General features: G+C 29.1%; 5 protein-coding genes across 5 annotated transcripts; 4 read left to right on the forward strand and 1 right to left on the reverse strand.

Annotated features, from left to right (window-relative positions):
- Positions 1 to 94: 94 nt before the first annotated feature.
- LOC126858415 (dynein axonemal heavy chain 2-like) lies at positions 95 to 5,349 on the forward strand. The gene is made up of 11 exons (XM_050608704.1): positions 95 to 110; positions 147 to 404; positions 527 to 603; positions 1,219 to 1,561; positions 1,998 to 2,330; positions 2,585 to 2,867; positions 3,070 to 3,235; positions 3,608 to 3,747; positions 4,093 to 4,420; positions 4,615 to 4,802; positions 5,230 to 5,349. The coding sequence occupies exons 1-11, from the start codon at positions 95 to 97 to the stop codon at positions 5,282 to 5,284; spliced, it is 2,187 nt and encodes a 728-aa protein (XP_050464661.1). The 3' UTR covers positions 5,285 to 5,349.
- A 905-nt stretch (positions 5,350 to 6,254) lies between these two features.
- On the forward strand, positions 6,255 to 8,797 carry LOC126858520 (retinoblastoma-binding protein 5 homolog). Its single transcript, XM_050608923.1, has 7 exons — positions 6,255 to 6,358; positions 6,650 to 6,675; positions 6,757 to 6,929; positions 7,118 to 7,346; positions 7,486 to 7,941; positions 8,065 to 8,473; positions 8,559 to 8,797. Exons 1-7 carry the CDS (start codon positions 6,340 to 6,342, stop codon positions 8,642 to 8,644), a joined length of 1,398 nt encoding a protein of 465 aa, XP_050464880.1. The 5' UTR covers positions 6,255 to 6,339; the 3' UTR covers positions 8,645 to 8,797.
- Positions 8,798 to 9,542: 745 nt separating this feature from the next.
- Positions 9,543 to 14,078, forward strand: LOC126858538 (endoplasmic reticulum resident protein 29). The gene is made up of 3 exons (XM_050608948.1): positions 9,543 to 9,877; positions 12,278 to 12,676; positions 13,106 to 14,078. Exons 1-3 carry the CDS (start codon positions 9,767 to 9,769, stop codon positions 13,343 to 13,345), a joined length of 750 nt encoding a protein of 249 aa, XP_050464905.1. The 5' UTR covers positions 9,543 to 9,766; the 3' UTR covers positions 13,346 to 14,078.
- A 366-nt stretch (positions 14,079 to 14,444) lies between these two features.
- LOC126858536 (ran-specific GTPase-activating protein-like) lies at positions 14,445 to 15,968 on the reverse strand. Its single transcript, XM_050608945.1, has 4 exons — positions 15,821 to 15,968; positions 15,317 to 15,474; positions 14,944 to 15,230; positions 14,445 to 14,826 (listed from the first exon to the last, which is right to left on the reverse strand). Exons 1-4 carry the CDS (start codon positions 15,833 to 15,835, stop codon positions 14,495 to 14,497), a joined length of 792 nt encoding a protein of 263 aa, XP_050464902.1. The 5' UTR covers positions 15,836 to 15,968; the 3' UTR covers positions 14,445 to 14,494.
- A 201-nt stretch (positions 15,969 to 16,169) lies between these two features.
- On the forward strand, positions 16,170 to 20,319 carry LOC126858530 (serine/threonine-protein phosphatase alpha-2 isoform). The gene is made up of 5 exons (XM_050608935.1): positions 16,170 to 16,454; positions 17,562 to 17,693; positions 17,806 to 18,036; positions 18,126 to 18,454; positions 18,545 to 20,319. The coding sequence occupies exons 1-5, from the start codon at positions 16,400 to 16,402 to the stop codon at positions 18,782 to 18,784; spliced, it is 987 nt and encodes a 328-aa protein (XP_050464892.1). The 5' UTR covers positions 16,170 to 16,399; the 3' UTR covers positions 18,785 to 20,319.
- The last annotated feature ends 1,475 nt before the right edge of the window (positions 20,320 to 21,794 follow it).

Consider the following 21,794-nt stretch of genomic DNA (forward strand, 5'->3'; position numbering starts at 1 on the left):
TTAAAAACAATATTTTTACTTTAATTACATATTTAAATGTTATTTTACGCAATTATTGATCTTCCCAGTTTCGAGAAATGATTAATCTGATGTAATGATCTTCATAACCGGTATTGTGCACAAAGAAATTTTATAAATCCCACAAGGGACCGCTTGCCCGTTTTATCGATACAATATCACTTGGCAACGTGTCTCTGTTACGAATCGTTACGTTTCAATTCATTTTCATTGTCTTTCATTATTGTTGATAAAATATTCGGTCTCGTATTATTATATTGTTTTTGATACGTTGATCGAAAGAGATTCAAGAATGGAAAAATCAAAGAAAACGGAAAAATCATTGAGTGATCCTCATCGAGAATTTTTGGACATGGACACGGACGAAGAAGATTTTGATCGACAAGGTTCTTTTTTCCAAACTCGATTTTTTGAACTTTTAGCGATATGTCTAAATCAACGAATTAAGTCATCGTGAAAAAGAAAAAAAATTAGTCATATATACAGCTGTGTGTTTGCGATGTTTCAGAAAGTTCAGAAACCGAAGAGGAACTTCTTTCCGAACCAGTTAAGCCGATTTTTGATGAACAGGATTTAAATAACTTGGTCGGTTATTTCTCTGAATTTACTAAATGCTTTTATATTTCTTTTTTTTTTATAGCTTAAAAATATAGCTTAAAAATAAATATAAAATTTAATAAATTGTTAAATATATATACAATATTTATTTACAATTCGATAAAAAGAATCTGATTTTGTAATGCACATGATATTTTTTGTCACTCTTAATTTTTATGTCTTAACTTTTATGTTATATTTTTATTTTATTTTTTATTTCTTATATTTGTAGTTTATCTTTTTTTATTTTTAAAATGCTTACTTCCATACTCTTTGATAATGAAACTTGTATGGTTCGATCTTTTTTTCCTTTTTTGACATAGACTAGAAAGATTTAATTGTTTAATAATATATTTTTGTTATTAGATTTATAATTTAAATTTACAATTTATAAATAATATCCACATTAAATAATAAATTAACTCTTGATGCATTTTTGTTATATAATTTCTTTTTATTCTTTTTGCTATAAATAACTTTAAAAAAAAGATAAAAAATTAATTAAATTTTAAAGTTAATTCTTAATTAGATTTTTCTCATAATTCTCATAAATGCTTATTATGGTATATTTTACTAATATTATATTCAACGCTTTAATTCCAGGTACAATATGTAAAAGATCTTACGATGCTTCCTTTGATTAAGGATTCCGATTGGAAAGAAGATTGTCATACAATTATTCGCGAGTATTTCAAAAATCCAAGTTTCACATTATTGAGTATATATTTTGAGATGGATACATTGAGAGCACGGTTAAGTGTACCGGAAAATGGTCAAAGTGAATTTGTATATTTCTTGAGGACACCTTGGCACGTGTTCACCGTCGATAATTTTCACGCTACAGTCATCTTCGGCAGCATCAATCGTAACGTGATGATGTGCATATTGAAAGCGATGGAAAATATGTACGCACCTGCTGCCGTCAACAGCGGCGAGTGGCCAGAAAGTATCCTACTGTAAAATATTTGATTTAATTATTATAATTGGAATTTGAAAATAACATTTTTTTTTATTACTTTAACGCTTCTAAAAAATTCGTATGTAATAAATACCGCAATAAGTAATAATAATGCAGTAATAATAATTAGTAATAATAATTACCTTATTAATTATAACAAATACCATTTGCCGAACAGCGGTTCAGTCAAATAACATTTGCCTAGGAAAATAGCATGGCATGCACTTGCCAGGCAGATAGCATTTGTCTAGTCAAAAGCTATTTTTCTAAAATAACTATTTGCCTACGACATATATAAAATTATTAATTCTTTAAATTAATTATGATAATACTGATTATATTTCAAAATTATTAAATTACTTATTTTAATTACCATTAATTATGAAGCAAAAAGTACAAGAATATTGTTCTTTAACGAAAGCAGTTATCAAGAATAATCTGTTCTTCAATTTGCATAATTTTTTAATGTGTTTAACCGAATGGGTTTACAAACCACTGGGTTTGACTAAGCTTTATGTGCCTCGAGAAGATCTGCCTGATATCGCAGCACCGCCGAGAGACAAAAAACCGGATTTATCCGAGGAAGATGGACAGTATATTTCTAATGAATTGCGAGAATCGGAAAAGGCCCAGATAGATAGATTTGAAGGGATTGTACGGTATTGGATCAAACAGATACGAGAAGCATTAGCGAACACATTCAAGAGTACAACTGGAGGAATCATTTTTGATGAGCTGCAACATTGGAGAGCGATATGTTAGTTTCGAATATAGACTTGCATTTTACATACATATATATTACATATATTTTATATTTTATATCGTAAGCAATTGATTGTATCATTTTAAATTTCTACAATTTAAAAAATAGAAGAAGAAAACAAAATTATTATCTGTCTCAAGAAAGAGAGAATCATTCTTTGTATTGTTCTTTTTCTCACTAAATACTTAACTAGAAATTTACTTATTAAATTATTTATTTAAAAGAAGGTCTAAACATTTTATTTGCAGATTTTAATTTGTGCTCTTTGCACGATCAACTTTCGAGTGAGGAAATTCAATCAATATTACGTCTATTGGAGAATGTTCATTCACCGAGCGTGGATTCTTTTCAACATTTGATTCTACAGCTTCATGAAGGATTAGAACAAGCTGCATCCAATGTAGCATATTTGAAAGTCTTATCGAAGGCCTGTAATGATTTGAAATGCCCGAATGAGATCGAAGAGCCTATAACGAAGATATTGCTCTTGATATTGTTTATCTGGACGGAATGTCCGTTTTATAACATATCGTATGATTTTTTAGTATATCACTTATTTAATACATATATTGTCAAGATACTTATAACTTTATAATAATTAGACTTTTTTTTCAATTATTTCATTAAAAAATATACCTCATAATGTCATAATTATTAAAATCTTAATTAGAAGAAAAATCTATATATTATAATTAAAAAATTGACAGATAAAAAAAATTATATTTATTTATAGGCACAACATAGAGATACTTTGTAAGACCATAAGCACTCAAATAGTGCAACAGTGTAAGAACTATGTGGATTTACAAGCAATACTAGAAGGCGATGCAAAAAATGGAATAAATTTACTTCAGAAATGTATCTCTTGTTGTGAAACATACAGAACCATATACAATAAAGTATTCAAACTTACAAATTAATATATTTATATATAATAATGACCGAATAAATTGTCGGATTTTACAAGAATTATGTAACCGATTTTATCAATTATCCACAAATTAGATCGTCTATTAAATTTACAAAAAGTCTTCCAATATATACATTTTTTTTCATATTTTGCTAATTCTGAAATATTATTAAATTTTTGAAGCATTTTGTAATCGATAATGTGAATCGTGTTTCACTTCTAATAATGAGAAAAATATATCTCTTGTACTTTATTTTCAAATTCTAAACATTCAAAATTTACATAAAAATTTACACAAAAATTTAACACAAAAATTTATGAAAATTATTGTCTTTAAAAAAAAACACAGGTTAAATTACAGGTCACGAGCATAACTACGCACATTGAATCCAATAGGGATTGGCAAATAAATGAACAATTAGTATTTAAACACGTCGATACGTTCACACAAAGATGTTACGATGTCATTGAGATATGCAATGCTTTAATTGTGTTTGGAAGGTAGGACATAAAAATAGAATATTACATATAATACTATATATCATAAATATCTTAGATCAAAATTTTTCATTATTTTAATTTAATTATGATATAGAAAAGCTAAAAAAAAATATATATAATATCAGAACACTTATTATAAATTATTTCTTAATACATCTAACAAAATGTTTCATATTTCACAAGAAAAAGAGTATACGTACAAATAAAAATGGAAATTAAAATTTTTCATAAAAACAGAAGAAAAATATTTTTATATCGTAGATCTTTTATATTTTTTATTTTGCATACATATATATATATATATATATATATATATATATATATATATATACAAAATTTTTATAGGCGTAATAAAGTAGGAATAATCGGCGGTCCAAAGGGTACTGAACATGAGGATTATTGTCGTCGAATAGAGAATTTATTTTACGAGAATCTTGAAGAAGTCAAACTAGTTCGTGATAACATCCTGGATGTTACAAATTCCACATGGCTAAAAAACATGCAGAAGTTTAGAGATTCTGTAACAGAATTGGAGAATATGGTTGTAAATCTGATCGATCGAATATTTGAAGAAGTCCAAACCATCGAGGAGGGTATCGAGGCTATTTATGCTTTACAACATTTTAAATATAGATCATCCTTGCGAGAGACGTTATCAACAAAATGGGTACAGGTGAGAAAAGAATTTCTCATACAAGGAAAAGTAAAGATAAGAATGCAAAGCTTTTGTTTACTCTGCAATAAAAAATACGAATAAATATATAATAATATAATAAATATTTAATTTAGATAATAAAAATAATAAAAAATATTATGTAATACAATAATAATATATTTAATAAATTAACGCAGATATAAATTTTCTAGGTATGGAAGATATTTGGTAAAGAAATTGAAAGTTGCAGCAATAGCATAACTCAACGTGATGTGTATCATCCATTGCTTCAACATCACTCAGAAAATACGATTACGATGTGCATTAGTAAATATTTAGAACGATTATTCCATATGATGATTGATGCATCTGACTGGATAGGAGAATGTACAGCTCAAAAGTAAAAATCAGTCTATAATCTGACTTTTTTCTATGTATTCTAAGGAACAAAGCTTTTTCTTTGTTTTAAGATTTTCTTTCATGATTTTTATTCTTATTTTAATGATGCATACGCGTAATGAAAATATTAGTGGCTTATTCTGTTTTTCGCTCGCTCTTTTTTACTTTTGTCACGTGACCAATTAAATATATAATAAAATTTAAAAAAACAATATAAAATGGGAAATTTGAATAATTAAGAAATCTGAGAATAATACACGAGATTACGGCTGCATATATCTAATTTTAAATTATTAAAATATTTGCACTTTTTTTATCGTACAAGTTTATAAGATATATTAAGCAGAATTACTAGACATATTTATTGTACATTATTAATTATATAATAATATTAACCATTATTAAGATGAGATGTATATATTTTTCAGGTACATATTGGAACAATATAAAAAAGTGAAAAGTTCTATCGATAGCACAATTTAAACTAAAAAAATAGTTATAGTTTTCCTAAAAATATATTAACTTAAAAAATATATTAACTTAAAAAATTATATTAAAAGAGTATTAAAAATACTAAAAATATACTAAAAATACTAAATATAGAATAAGAAATCTGTATAAAATAAGAAATATATTACAAAAAATATCAGAATATCAGAAATTTCTATTATGCATTCTAAGATTGTATTGTCAGAATAAGTTAAATTAAGATAAAATAGTATATATTATAATTATATGTGTATATATATATATATGTGTGTATATATATATATATATATATATATATATATATATATATATATGTATACTGATTACGTCTCGAAAAAATATTATAAAATATTATAATATATATTAATAAAATATTAATTCTGATTATAGTGTATATATATATATATATATATATATATATATATGTTACAAAAAATAATATTTAAATATTAAACTTAAAAATGTAAAATTGCTTGTTCAATTAAAATTGATATTAGAAGAAGAATTTCCCTAATGCATTTCACCAATGAACAGACAATATTTTTAATATTTATTGTTAATTAATTGTACATTGTATAATTGATTGTAAAACTAATAAATTTAATGTTTATTAATTATTTATTTTACATGAAATATTTATTTGAAATAGCAAATGTTAATAAAATATAAACATTTTTTAATGATCATAAAAGGGGTGACCCATTATTTTAATATTTATAAAAAATATTTTTAAACATTTTCAAATATTTTTAAGAAATATATTGTCTGCTCATATTGGATCAGCATATAAAATATATTTAATTTATTATAAGACATATAAATTAAATTAGTAGATTAGATTACATACATATATGTATAGTATTCTGATAGAGAAAGTATAGTAAATAATATCTCACATACATATACACATACATATACATATGCATACGCACATATCCATACACACATTGAAGAGAAAGGAAAACAGTGTAGAAAGTGCAAACAAAACGAATAGACGTATGTAGGTGTAGTACAATAATCGTAGTAAACATAACTTTGATATTGTCAACATGAATTTGGAATTATTAGGTGAATATTACAGTGATTAAATTAGTTTTCTCACAAAATACATGTGATAAATAATGAGATCAAACTATTATAGAGTTTATAATTGTTTTAGATGTCCATTTAATTGTAAATATTTGGAATATGATAAAATTTTATTTGCTATGTTGTATGTTTTCACTTCTCTCAACATAAATTTTATAATAATTTTTAGTAGAAAGAAAGACATAGTAAAGCTTTAATTTTTAGCAATTATTTTTCTAGTATTATAGTTTTAGTATTAGGTTATAATATACTTCAATATTGTTTTCACAGAATCATTTGGGCAAAATTATCCAGAGGTGTGTCCTACTTTAATTCTACTTTTACTAATGGAATAAGTAATACTAACCTTGTATTTTTAATAATTATTTTTTTTTTAGGAATTTGATGGTACATTAGATTGTATATCTCTTGCTGTAACATGTACATTTAATAAGAGAGGAACACTACTTGCCGTTGGATGCAATGATGGAAGAATTGTAATCTGGGATTTTTTAACTCGTGGTATAGCTAAAATTATTAGTGCTCATGTTCATCCTGTTTGTTCGTTGAGGTAAGACATACAGTTTACAAAAATGTGAAACAATTTTGGTATATGAAGCGATTGAGAAAATTACTTGTGAGAGTATATGAAAAATTATTAATAAAAGAAGTAATTTAATCCAAAAAGAATATAAAAAACTGCATATTCTACAAGAGATTAAATATTAAAGCATACTAAAATTATTTTGTATCTTTTAGTTGGTCTAGAAATGGTCATAAGTTGTTAAGTGCTTCTACAGATAATAATGTATGTATATGGGATGTTCTATCGGGAGAATGTGATCAGAAATATAGATTTCCTTCTCCGATACTAAAAGTGCAGTTTCATCCTAGAAATCTCAACAAATTTCTGGTATGTCCAATGCGACATGCTGCTGTTATGGTCGATGTTGAAGGAACACATAGAGTTATACCGCTTGATGAAGATGTATGTATTATATGATGTATATAACATATTGATGTATAGCATAATGTACATATTGTGAATTCAATCTTAATAATATCCCAATAATTCTTTACACACGTACTTGAAAATAACATTGATAAAAACAATATTTTAATTTCAGAGTGATTTAAACATAGTAGCGTCATTTGATAGACGCGGGGATTATGTATACACAGGGAATGCTCGTGGTAGAATTTTAGTTTTAGATGCTGAGACATTAACTGTGAAAGCTTCTTACAAAATAACACAGGGTACAGCTAGTAATACAGCAGTGAAGAGTATAGAATTTGCGCGACGAGGCTCCTGTTTTTTAGTAAATACATCTGATAGAGTAATACGTGTATATGACAGTACAGAAATATTGGCATGTGGCAAGGATGGTGAACCTGAGCCAATTCAAAAATTGCAAGATCTTGTAAATAAAACCATGTGGAAAAAATGTTGCTTTTCGGGTGATGGAGAATATGTATGTGCTGGATCAGCGAGACAACATGCATTGTATGTGTGGGAGAAAAGTATTGGAAATTTGGTGAAAATTTTACACGGAACTAAGGGCGAGCTTTTACTCGATGTTGTGGTAAGAAAATGGATATACTTGCCATAATGATTTTTCTGAGGTCTTTAACTAAAATATGATACAATAAGTGTTCAACACACACATACAATGTATTCTACACATGTAATTCTTTTTCTACGATAGTGGCATCCAGTGAGACCAATAATTGCATCCATATCATCAGGTGTAGTTTCTATTTGGGCACAAAACCAGGTGGAGAATTGGTCTGCGTTTGCACCAGATTTCAAAGAATTAGATGAAAATGTTGAATACGAGGAAAGGGAAAGCGAATTTGATTTGAGTGATGAAGATAAGTCTGTGGTACAGGGAGAAGAGGCACAGGATGAAGAAATAGAAGTTGATGTAGCATCAATTGACAGAGTTGCTGCATTTTGTAGCTCTGATGAGGAAACTGAAGATATTGGTTCTCTTCAATTTCTACCTATATCCCCAGATGTGGAAGATTCTGAAGACAATCAAGTGACATCACATGAAGTGCCAATAAAGAAACATCGTTCGCATGATATAGATTTACAGGGGGCACCAATTGATGGTAAGATATTGCTAACATAAGATAATTATGTTTAAAAGCAATTATAAATGATTTAATCTTATACTAATACTGACATAATTTATAGAAACTCATCCTTTGTTAAATAAAGGAAAGGATAAACCAACCACAAAAAAAGGAAGGCCACGATTAGAACATAAAAAAGGAAAATAATTTAATATATAAAATATCGATAACAATTAAAAATTAAATATAACAAAAAATATTTAGGAGATTGTTTTGACGAAATGTAAACAAATTGTATAACAAATGTGAAATTGATTACAAATGAATCAATGAATATATGTGCAAATATAATTTATATAATTTTACAATAATTTTACGCATTGCATGTTATTTTTAAAGTAATTACTTTTAAAGTAATAAAACTACAAGTTACGATATAAATAATTTTATTTTATTTTGTTTAAAAAAACAAACTATTTAAAAATATTTTCTTGATTTTCTGTAATTTTATGTATTCAAATCCACGAATATACGGAAGTAAAATATTTGTTTGGCTATCAGTTCACGAGATGATACTATGGCTGGGTTCGGGGAGCACACTTTTAGCGCTATGAGCGTGCTCTATCCTTGTTCAACTTCAATAAATAACAAAGATAGAGCACGCTCATAGCGCTAAAAGTGTGTTCCCCGAACCTAGCCTATAAAGAAAAAAAATGTAAAGGGTAAATTTCCTCTATTTTAAGATTATCAGAATCGAATATTTTCTCTATTCTAAAACTTTCCTATCGCGCGGTTTCCCTTACTTTATTTATTAAAATTCATTTTACTAATATATGTGTAAAATAAAAATATCGTGAATTCTATTTCATTCTCTTTCTCGCTCACATAATTTTCGTAGTAATCACACAGAAAAATGCGGGAGAGCATGAGCACAAAGAAGAATCTAATTGTGAAAGAAAACAGCTGATTAAAAATAGACAAAAATATAAAATAGGGAATTTTAGAATAGAGGACTATACATTTTTTTTATCGGATCTCTTTCTTTTCTACTCTATTTGATCTACTCTTCTTCGATTAGCATATACAGGTAGATAATTAGAGGCTCGATCAAATGTCATTAACCGGGACCGGTAAGAGGTCGATCATTGAATGGTTGACGTCGTGGCTGTGTTTTACCGCCACGTACTACGTGCGCGCGTTCATTCGCAAGTGTCAGCTGCGAACAGGACAGTGCCGTTCGTTTCGGCAAAGTAAACGGGATAGGGTAGTTAATTGATTGACTTTAAGCAGGTACGTGAACTTGCACGGACGTCAAAATTCTTCCAGATCATGATTCGATCGAGTCTCGTGTTTATGCTCGTCGTTGTCATCGCTTCGCATGTTACTACCGGTGAAGATTGTAAAGGTTGTGTGCCTTTGGATTCTTACTCGTTCGACAAGGTATGGAAAAGAAGCATGAGATTGTAATCGATAATTTTCAACGCCAAGTAATATAAATCGAAATTCGCCAGATTATTTTAACGTAAAAAACAACGTGTAATAAAATATATACTTTCTCTCTAAATTTCTCAAATATATATTCCACTCATATATATATATATATATATATATATATATATATATATATATATATATATATATACACGAGATTTTTATACGTAATGTGTAAAGCAAGAAAAAATTCTGTTTATCAATGAAACATGTGTGATAAAATTAAATATAGGAGTTATGAAATTAACATAGTTATGAAAATAATTTTTATTTTATATAACTCTACAACATGTAATTTAATGAAAACGGAATAAAGCGTATGTATCTGTATTTTCTTTGCAATTTTATAAAAAATAATGATGAAGAAATATTCAATCGATTTTCACTGCGCTTAGCTTTATTAAAGTTACTATAGTTACGAGCCAGTCACGTTGACAAGTTCCATTGTATTTTACTTTGATTCAGGCGTTATTTATTCATAATAATCACCTATATTAGACATGGACGAATCGATTAAGTGTTCAGGTATACATTTTTTTGATAAAATAGAATTTATGTTGTAATTAATAGTAAATGTACGAATTGTGATCATAAATATATCACAGATATACTTTATAATTATAATCAGAAGAATCAAAATTTTTCGAAAATAAGTTCAAGATCGGATATTTCATTCCATACTTTATGATTTTTATAATTTTGATATTTGAAAGGAGAGTAAAATGATTTGAACAAATTAATTTTAATGAAAAAATAAATATATATATGTATATATATATATATATATATATATATATATATATATATATATATACACGCGCGCACATATATATATATATAGAGTTCAATGAAGAGATTAATGAAACAATATAAAACAGAATACATTTAATTTTTAATACATAACACTTTTAACACTGTTGAAAAATTAATATATATATATATATATATATACAATTTTTTTATATGGGCATCAATGTATTTAATTACATGTGTTTGTCTTTTTCTTTTTTTTTTTTTTAAGCGATCGAATTATATCTAATGCATTTACAGCACATTTAAAAGTATACGCGTAAAAGAGATAGCGTTATCGCCTATTCTTATTTTAATAGTTGCAAATGCAGTCACGATTTTAGCGATTATTACGAATATTGTGTTCTACGAAAAGTGCTATTATTGAAATTTGTATTCAATTTTTATTTTTAAAAAGTTAATTATTAATTGATTTTAATAAATTAAATAGTCAATAATCGTTGGTTTAAAATGCCTCCTGTGCTATGAAAACATCGCTATTATAAACATTTCAATTATTTAAATAAGACATATATATATATATATATATATGTCTTTTATTTATATATATATGTCTTATTTAAATAATTGAAATGTTTATTATAGCGATGTTTTCATAGCACAGAAGGCATTTTAAACCAACGATTATTGACTACTTAATTTATTAAAATCAATTAATAACTTTTTAAAAATAAATAAAAATTGAATACAAATTTCAATAATAGCACTTTTTGTAGAACACAATATGTTCGTAATAATCGCTAAAATCGTGACTGTATTTGCAACTATTAAAATAAGAATAAGCGATAACGCTATCTCTTTTACGCGTATACTTTTAAATGTGCTGTAAATGCATTAGATATGCCAAGATATAATTCGATCGCTTAAAAAAAAAAAAAAAGAAACACATCTAATTAAATACATTGATGCCCATATCCAAAAATACATTTCTCGTATATTTCTCCGATACTTTTCGTGAGCAATAAACAGTTAAAAACAAGTGGTAAATCGCAGACAAAAATCATGTACACCAATGCTTACTAATGCCCAATTTGTGGGTATTACTGCCGAAATTTTTATTGTATTTTTATTATATTTTTCTATTTTATTATATTTTTCTATTGCCCACTAATGGCCTAGCAATGTGCTGTAAATGCATTAGATATGCCAAGATATAATTCGATCGCTTAAAAAAAAAAAAAAGACAAACACATCTAATTAAATACATTGATGCCCATATCCAAAAATACATTTCTCGTATATTTCTCCGATACTTTTCGTGAGCAATAAACGGTTAAAAACAATTTCTACTAACTATTCTAGTAATGTCTAAATTCAAGCAATGCTTAATAATGTCCACTAATGCCCTAGCAATACCTCGAATTTGTACACCATAATGTCCTCAGTGGTTTTTTACTGACTGATTTACCCCTTGGTTAAAACAATTTCAATTATTAGCGCACTTGTTCGCTATATAATATTTTCTTAATACAGGATTTTGCAATTAAACATATTCTTTTGAAGCTGTTTATAAAAAACATTTTTTTTTAATGATCGCAGGTGATTCCCAAATTCAAGGCGGTACTTGTTAAATTTGACGTCGCCTTTCCATATGGTGGCAAACACGAGCAATATGGGACAGTGGCAGCCGATACTAAAGATTCGCAGGATCTTCTGATAGCTACAGTAGGCGTCAAGGACTTTGGCAATAAGGATAATTCCGATCTGGCGCAACGTTATAATATCAAGAAAGAGGATTTTCCGGTAGTCTTATTATTCGTTCAAGGTAAATCGGAACCGATTAGATTTACCACCGAGAAAGATTCCGATTTCACCGGGGAATATTTGAAGCGATTCGTCAGATCCAAGTCGAGAGTATACCTAGGTCTACCAGGATGCGTGGAACGGTTGGATAAATTAGCCGAGGAATTCAAAATCGCGAACGAACAAGAGAGACAGGTAATTTAGTGCTAATAAAATAAGAAAAATATAATTTATTAGTTGAACAGGGCATCATTTTTTGAAAAACAAAAACTTTGGAAATCTTTTTTTTTTTTTTAGAGACCAGAATAATTAGATAACATTAAAAAATATTTTTATGTTCTTAGTATTTTTTAATTTGTCTTATATGTTACCGTATCTATCAATTTAATATAAAATACTGTGTTATTAACGAAACAAATGGAGCAATAAAATCTAAAATAAAATAGCGAGTTAGTAACAAAGAGAATTAAATTCTTTTACATGTTCCATTTGATTATGCTAAAATACTAGAATGTCAGCTTCATAAATATATGAACTTAAACAAAAAGAATTAAAATAATCACATTTATTTGTCATATTACTAAATTCTCTCTAAAAAAAAATGTTCTATTCTTTTTTTTTTAGGAAATATTAAAGAAAGCAAGGATCTTCGAAGAAACTCTGCCAGAAGAGCAACGGGAAGCTGCAAAGATTTATGTAAAAACTATGGAGAAGATCCTAGAAAAAGGAGATGTTTTCGTACAAACAGAAGAGACGCGAGTACGAGGGCTTCTTTATAGAGGAAAATTATCTAATCAGAAGAAACGTACGATGGAAGAAAGACGAAACATTCTACAGTCATTCTCAGCGAGAGATGAACTATAAAGAATTATAATCAAATTTATTAATGATTCCAAATGTCTAATAATTTAGTTTCGAATATCGATTATTTGCTTTGTAGTGAATTATTTAATATATTTCATCCAATTTTACATAAACATCAATTAAAATATACACATTTGGACGCTATTCAAAATACCAAAGTATATTGTTACACATTGCTTATTGAATTTCTCTGTGATGAAGCATTTCTTGATCATATTTTATACAAATATGTAAGATTATTTGCTATTCATGATTGTTTTTTATGGATGCTTTGTTTTTTTTTTATATATATATAAATACATACAAATGCAAAATAAATTAGGTGATAAAAATTAAAAATATAGGCTTTTTACATCCAGGAATATACTTGTCTATCTGTCAAATTAAATATTTATAAATAATATATATAATTATTCAACCTCTTTGTTACATGTAAAAAAAAACAATAAAAAAATTTATTGAAAATATTTTTCAAGGAGGAAATGCGCTATTGTCAGAGTGATTGTAGATTAAGATATATTGTAAAGTATGTAACAAATGAATCAATTTTATATTATTATATAATATACTATTTGTAATTCTTTCAACATACGATTTGATATTCTTAAGACAGACATGATATACAATCATTCTAACTATCATTCATAACTATCAAAAAATGAGTGATTAATGCATAGATCATCTTCCTGAATTGAGAAATAAATAAAATTCGGAAGATTTTCTGTTTATACAATTATCGTTGTATTTATTCATTTTCTGTTCTCCCAACAGTCGACACACATACGTTCTCTCACATACACTCTTTCAATACAAGTACAAATACAATTTTGTATTGATTTAAAAACGATTCCAATTTTTAAAAAATCACATATCTAACATTCGTATAAATACAGTTTTACCGCGTAACTTGGAAATTTATTTAGTTTTTCTCTAACGTTGCTAAAAAATGTTACTTACATATTTATCAATGTTCAAATAATGAAACTTTAATGGCATGATATGCACGTCTGCGTACATAAAATCGGAATGTGACATTTGATAATAAACTCTGTGTTACTTGTGTCTCCATATATATATATATATATATATATATATATATATATATATATATATATATATATATATATATATATATTTCATAATTCATTATTAATTTTTCTCACCTTCGTCTTTCACTTTTAACTTTGTTATTTCGTTGATTATTTTCTCCTCATTTGACGTTACTACATCTTTTTTTTCTGTCGACATTGTTGGCACTTTCTCGACTTCTCTCTGCTGAGAAATAGCAGATTCTCCAGTCTGTTTAGGCAACTTTGTTTGGTCCTCGTTATCAGTACTTTCATCATAACTTACATCGCTGCTGGATTCACTATCACTTTCACCATGCTTCTGTTCTGGATTGTTTTTGCCAGCATAAATCTCACATTCAGATCCTACAATCTTCTTAGCTTTTTCAAATGCCTCTTTCCACATTGATGCATCTAGTAAACAAATAAAATAATGCGGTAACATTCTTTGCAATATTGTTTCTCTTATATTTATCATATATCGTGTTTCTCATACATACAAGATTTTTAATGCATCAATTCAAAACTTACTTTCGACATTCGCGAAACGTATTGCGAGCAATTCCGGCTTGAGTTGTTCGTCCGCAAAATCAGCAAGTACACTCCAAACCCATGCTCTATCACTGCCACAATTTGGTTTTAGTTCCATCCATGGAGTCACAAAATGATTAGCACAGATCTTGAGGGTTTTGTCTCTGCGCATGACTACTCTAACTGTGTTTTTTATCTTGTGTCTTAACAATTTGACTTCTCCTGTGCCACGCTCCTTCCATTCTGCTGGATTATTCGATGTATCATAACGATATAATTTTGCTCGCCTAGGAATGATAAAAAAGATATTATATGTATATTATTTTATAAATCTATTGTATAAAATAAATATTCTTACAATTATTTAACTTACAATTTTAACATTTCTACTTCATCTTCCTCATTATTGGACACTTCAATTAAAGGTAAAGAAACTATAGGTTCAAAATGTACATCATTTTCAGTGCTCTCTTCATCATTATTCTGGGACTCGCAGTTGGCACTTTTCACATCAATATGATCGCCGTTTAGCTTAAAAAAAAAAAACAAAAAATAAAAATTTATTTTTAAAAATTCTAACTTCAAGCTCAATTACAAAATACATAATTTAGAATATAAAACAAGATAAACATGTTAAAATATGTACGGGAATTAAGATGAAAATAAAATAATAGACCATATTATTGAAAAGAAAATATAGTTTCCGCCTTTCATGCATTTTATATTTTATGTCGAAAGACGCAAACACCTAACCTATCGCTCTCGTATGTAATGATATGATTTTGAGCGGCAAATCAATTAAGATAAACGTATTTAATTAAAAAAAAGAAAAAAAGAACATAAAGGAGGAAAGAAAATGTCGTCAAAATATATGTACCACGTTCTCCGGCATCTCTTATCGGCGTTGGTTAAAAAACAATAGAACTAACAATCGTCACGAACCAGTGGTAATTTCGTGATGTATAAAAAATCGTTGATCCTAAATCTCTCGTGAGATTTTTCCACGCATGCGTAGTACCCTATTTTATTCGAAATGATTCGGAGTGACTGTCCCCGAGTGCATATGATCTCGTTATATTGGCAGCGCTGAATATCGAATGGTAACGCATCGCATGTCGCGTGAGCAGAAAAAAAAAAGAAGGAAACCATGACTAGATAAACGCGCATGCTCGAGTAATCGAGAAGCGAGCGAGCTACGAGCTCTCGGTCGCGGCGTGGCTGTGCGAAAGGGGAAAGGCGGCTAGGCGGCGAGGAACGGTGGAAGGGAAGGAGGCGGAAGGGAGTGGAGTGCGCGGTTATCCGGGCGGCCATTGCGAAGTACCTTGTACGTTAAGCCGCGAGCGCGATCCCGAGTGTCGTGCGACATCCAAGCGAAGGAATCCAGGCGGATCGACAGTCATCCTCGTGTTAAGGTGCTCCGTGTGAAGCCCGGGACGCGTACTAAGACTCCGGCCCGATGGCTGAGACCGACAAGTTGAACATCGACAACATCATAGCTCGGCTCTTGGAAGGTAAAACTGGTCGATGCGCTCTACTATAGCAAGGAAGAAAAAAGGGGGGGATGGCGACGCAGCGCGACGAACGTCGTTTCTTTCGTTGGCTCGTTCCCGTACGCTTGCTCGTCATCCTCCCGCGTTTCCTCGCATTCTTTCCCGCTAAGTCTGCTCGACTATATGCCACGACGACACCCGCGATCAGATCTTTCTCTCTCAAGGGCACGGTAAAACACCGCCCTGAATCACAATTTTGCTACCCTCTGTCGTTACGCAATGTCCTCCGAGACCGATGATCGTGTCTCTATAAACTCCCACTCTTGCATCGTTAGTTTGTTTACATAAAAAACGCGGTTGACTACCGCATATACATCTCGCTTTCGCCGTGATTCTGGGCGAGGTTCGTCTCTCCGTGCCGTAATAAAATCCTGTTGCATCGGGTATCTATTTTGCTTTTATGTCGATGAATGAGGATTGTTCATTTCATTTATGAATGCATTGAGCTATATCTGACGTCCAAACTGTTTCGTTCCCTGGAAAATAGAGGAACAAATGAGAAAGATATATTAAGCGGATGAGACAAGTGTATTTACTGACAAAATTTGTATTTATGTAATGTTTTAATGAGTGGTTCGTTGACTCATGTGCCCAGTATTGTATAAGGGGATTCTGCTTTATGTGATATTGACTGATTTGTAATTCATATTTTAGAAAATATATGGAATATTTATTTCTTATTTGTATAAATTTTAATGATGCTGAGAATGATAGTGAATTGGTTATTATAATGAATGTATTTAATATAAAACTATTCTTTAAACGGCTATATATGATCGGCATAGCTTTTAAATTTTGGATAAATGTAAGTGTAAACCAACAACAAAGCTACTTATTATGTGAACGTTGTACTGAATGTATCCAATGATTTACAAATATGAATATTTAATATTGATTTATTTTCTACTTTATATTTTTCTTTGCCAGAAGAATTCAATAATCATATATTAAAAGATATATAGAAAAAAGGAACGATGTAATAGAAATGATATAGTTGATAATATAAAATTGCAATGTGTTTATCGATATTATTGTCATCAAAGCATAATTTTTTCGCATGTTTTTTAGTGCGAGGAGCAAGACCAGGCAAAAATGTTCAGTTGACAGAAGTAGAGATTAGAGGATTGTGTCTCAAGTCACGTGAAATTTTTCTATCACAACCCATTCTTTTAGAGCTTGAAGCACCATTGAAAATATGTGGTAAGCAAAATAAATGCTATAAGCATAAAGAAAAATAATTATTTTAATTTGAGTGAAAGAGATGTTCAATAATATTGATTTATTTAATGATATTATAAAATTTTTTTGCAAGGTGATATTCATGGGCAATACTACGACTTGTTGCGATTATTTGAATATGGTGGTTTTCCACCCGAGAGCAACTATCTTTTTCTAGGAGATTATGTTGATAGAGGGAAACAATCTTTAGAAACTATCTGTCTCCTTCTTGCCTATAAGATCAAATATCCAGAAAATTTTTTTTTGTTGAGAGGAAATCATGAATGTGCATCCATCAATAGGATATATGGATTTTATGATGAGTGTAACTATTTGTTATGAATATAGAATCCTTCATGATATATTTATTACTTGTCTTTTTCTCTATATTATACAGATAAAATTATATTTTAGGTAAACGTCGTTACAACATTAAACTATGGAAAACGTTCACTGATTGTTTTAACTGCCTGCCAGTTGCTGCGATAGTAGACGAAAAGATATTTTGCTGTCATGGAGGCCTGAGTCCAGATTTGCAGAGCATGGAGCAGATTAGACGTATCATGAGACCGACCGATGTACCTGATCAAGGATTGCTCTGTGATTTATTATGGTCTGATCCCGATAAAGATACTATGGGTTGGGGCGAAAACGATCGTGGTGTATCATTTACATTTGGCGCAGAAGTCGTTGCCAAATTTTTACACAAACATGACTTTGATCTTATATGTCGTGCACATCAGGTAAAAATATTTTAAATATATAGTTGATAGAATCTTTTCATGACTTTGTAAGATCTTGATGCATTCAAAATCTGAAATGTTATTACTCAGGTGGTGGAAGATGGTTATGAATTCTTTGCCAAAAGACAGTTGGTGACATTATTTTCGGCTCCAAATTACTGCGGCGAATTTGACAATGCAGGTGCCATGATGTCGGTAGACGAGACTCTCATGTGCAGTTTTCAGATTTTAAAACCAGCTGATAAGAGGAAATTTACTTATGGTGGTTTGAATGCGGGACGGCCGGTGACGCCACCGCGAGGCGCGAACAACAAAAATAAGAAGAAGTGAAATCCTTAGATTTGTCTTTTCGAATGGGACGCTTAGGATTTTACAACTGCTACTTCCCGACCCACCATCTATTAAGACGCTACATCCTTGTAAGAAAGAGTGAGAGAATGAAAGCGAGCGAGCGAGAGAAAGAGAGAGAGATAGAAGAGTTATAATAATTATTATTATAATTATTATTATATTATTATTATTATTATTATTATTATTATTATTATTATTATTTTCGATTGACTACAAAGCCTGCAGATATAGTAATAATGAATCGGAATACATTTACCAGAAAATCCGGAGGGGCGTTGCTTTTCACAGAGTTTGTCAAAAGTAGTAAATGATATAGTATGTTTGTAGTTAAATGTGTTATTGTATAAAACAAAATAGTAGAGAATCTGATCTATTGACGATAAGATTAGAAAAGATTGTGTGGGGTTGCCAACAATATTCTTAAAAATTGCAAAGTTGAAAAGTAAGAAGCCAAATGGCAGCAAAAGCAAAACTTAATGTAAATTGTCTTTCGCATTCATAAATCTCGTAATGTGTCTTGATTTATTTTTCATCTACATTTTTTCATCAGTGTTGACAGCACTTAATTTGCCAAGAAGACAAGACCTCTTTCAATCATTTCGCTCTGTGACGAAAATCGACATGATAATTATATGTATTGCAATGTCACACACATACACACATACATGCTGCTCTCACTTTATTTCATTATGTAAGTATGCTATTAATGAAGATATAACGATATACAAGTAATAACTAGAGCGGTTGCCTAGACTTAATTCTTTAAAATATAATAAATATTTATATAGCTCGATACTTCTGTAAGTTGCACAAATTTGTTAACGACTTCTATTATATCATACGTACTTTTATAAATATACATTTATATATGAATTGTGAAATACAGAAAGAAATAGATGGTCAGAGAAAGAGACAAAGAAACAAATTTTGTTCAAAGCAAGTCTCAAAGCGTTTAATGAACCTCTAATATGTACGTTTTTGTCACAAGACGAACGAAAACAAGTATTTGTATTGCGATTATTATGGCAGCAAGGCTTCTCTGGATTAATTAATATCAACGACACTATATAGTATCTAAACGCGGGAGAATTAATCATGTGATTAATAAGCATACGCGAGCGCACATTGATATCACTATGATAAGCGTCTAATTATGAAATGATACGAAAAGAAAGAAGCGTGCCCATTTATAGTCAAGGATTTTCCACCTCTTGATTGAGACAGTCCTGTGTGAATTGAATCATTACTATTGTTAACATTATTCATCTTCCTCGCTTTCACATTCATTTTATTTAGTTTTCTCACATGCATCCTTATCTTTGACCATTATCTTTTCCATTAGCCAATGCACAGAGCACAGATCCATCCTCGATAATATAGAAAAGAAAAGAAAAAAAAACAATATTTACGGAAAAAACCACGACGTGAGGATCTTATGGGATCATGTTAACCTCCTCTCTTCATACTTGTACACACATTAATTTCTTTTTATAAATAAAATTCACATAAAAACATCCGTCATCTCTTCAATCAATACATATATATCCATCATCCCATGATGATTTTCAATATGTAAGATTAGACCGAATTCAATCCCGTTTATCCCTGAGGCGAGCGTGACGTATCTCAATTTTGTCCCGCTAATATCTCATATGTATGTAAAATGTATAAGAGAAATGCGCGATATAGGCACTATATATGATACTTAGAATAATAACGCAACATCCGTAACGCATTCATATTCTTCATGTCTATGTAAATATCCGCTCATCGCAAAGACATTTTAATATTTAGTCAATTTTTTCTTATTAATCGTACTATATTTAGATAGATACGTGATCGTTCCGGCGGCTGTAATTTTATCTGCGTCGTATTAAGAGAGGTACAAAAGGGCTAAGCCGATAACACCAATTATCATCTCGTTTTATTAAGCTCTTTGCGACGCACTTTAATTATCGCTCATAATCTTAATAAATTTAAATACAGTGTGAGCAATATTGATATGATTAAATTTTGAATTGAACTTTTTACTTATTGATACGATCAATAAGTAGAAAATCTATTCTAATTGTACCTTTGCGTTTAAAAAATAATAAGTATATATTTTAGAGCAAAGGAAAAGAAAGAGTAGATTAAATTAGATATAGAAAACATGAAACAAATAGAAATTGTAATACATTGATTTATGATCAGTAATGTGTATCAATCACTATTTTCTTCATGCAATTTTCTGATATATTCAAAGCGGAAAAATATATTAATTAAAAATCCTTATTATACGAGGTTTATTATAGATAAATTGCAAATATAGCCAAATACAAAATTATAACGAGTTGACCAAGAAGATATTTATATCATTTACTTTTTTAAATAATTGATAGATTTATTTATTTCTTCTCCCCTTCTCTCTTGATTTATTAATAATTACTTAAATATTAATAGTTATTAATTAACAATTACACATTACATATGAATATTTTAACATTTTAATATTTATTAATTAATAATACTTTATATTAATATTACTTAAAAAGAGAGGGAGAATGAGAGAGAGAAAGAGAATGGATATTGATATGCGCCGCAGGCAGCTAAAGTACACTAAAAACGCTTTTATTTAAGAGCTATATGTTGTTTTTCTATGTAAGGTATTCTCTTAAGAGTGATGCGAAACAATGACAGATATATTACGAAAAAAAAATATTATAATACATTAACAACGTTAATTGGCAATCTAAGAGTAGAATATATATATATGTAAGTATATATATGTAAGTATGTATGTATATATACATATAAATCGAACTCGCGAAAACCGTGTGAGATAAAGAGAAGTATAAAAAAAGCATTTCAAGATAAGAGAGAGTAAAGAGCGCGTGTCTAGAAAAAATAAATGAATTAAGAGAAATAATAGAAATTCTCTCACGTAAAAAAATAAAACTTTTGATCCTTAAAATCAAGTCTCTCATAAAAATTGTTAAATTTTTATTTA

This window comes from Cataglyphis hispanica, chromosome 25 (assembly GCF_021464435.1).
Source record: "Cataglyphis hispanica isolate Lineage 1 chromosome 25, ULB_Chis1_1.0, whole genome shotgun sequence".
Classification (NCBI taxonomy): domain Eukaryota; kingdom Metazoa; phylum Arthropoda; class Insecta; order Hymenoptera; family Formicidae; genus Cataglyphis; species Cataglyphis hispanica.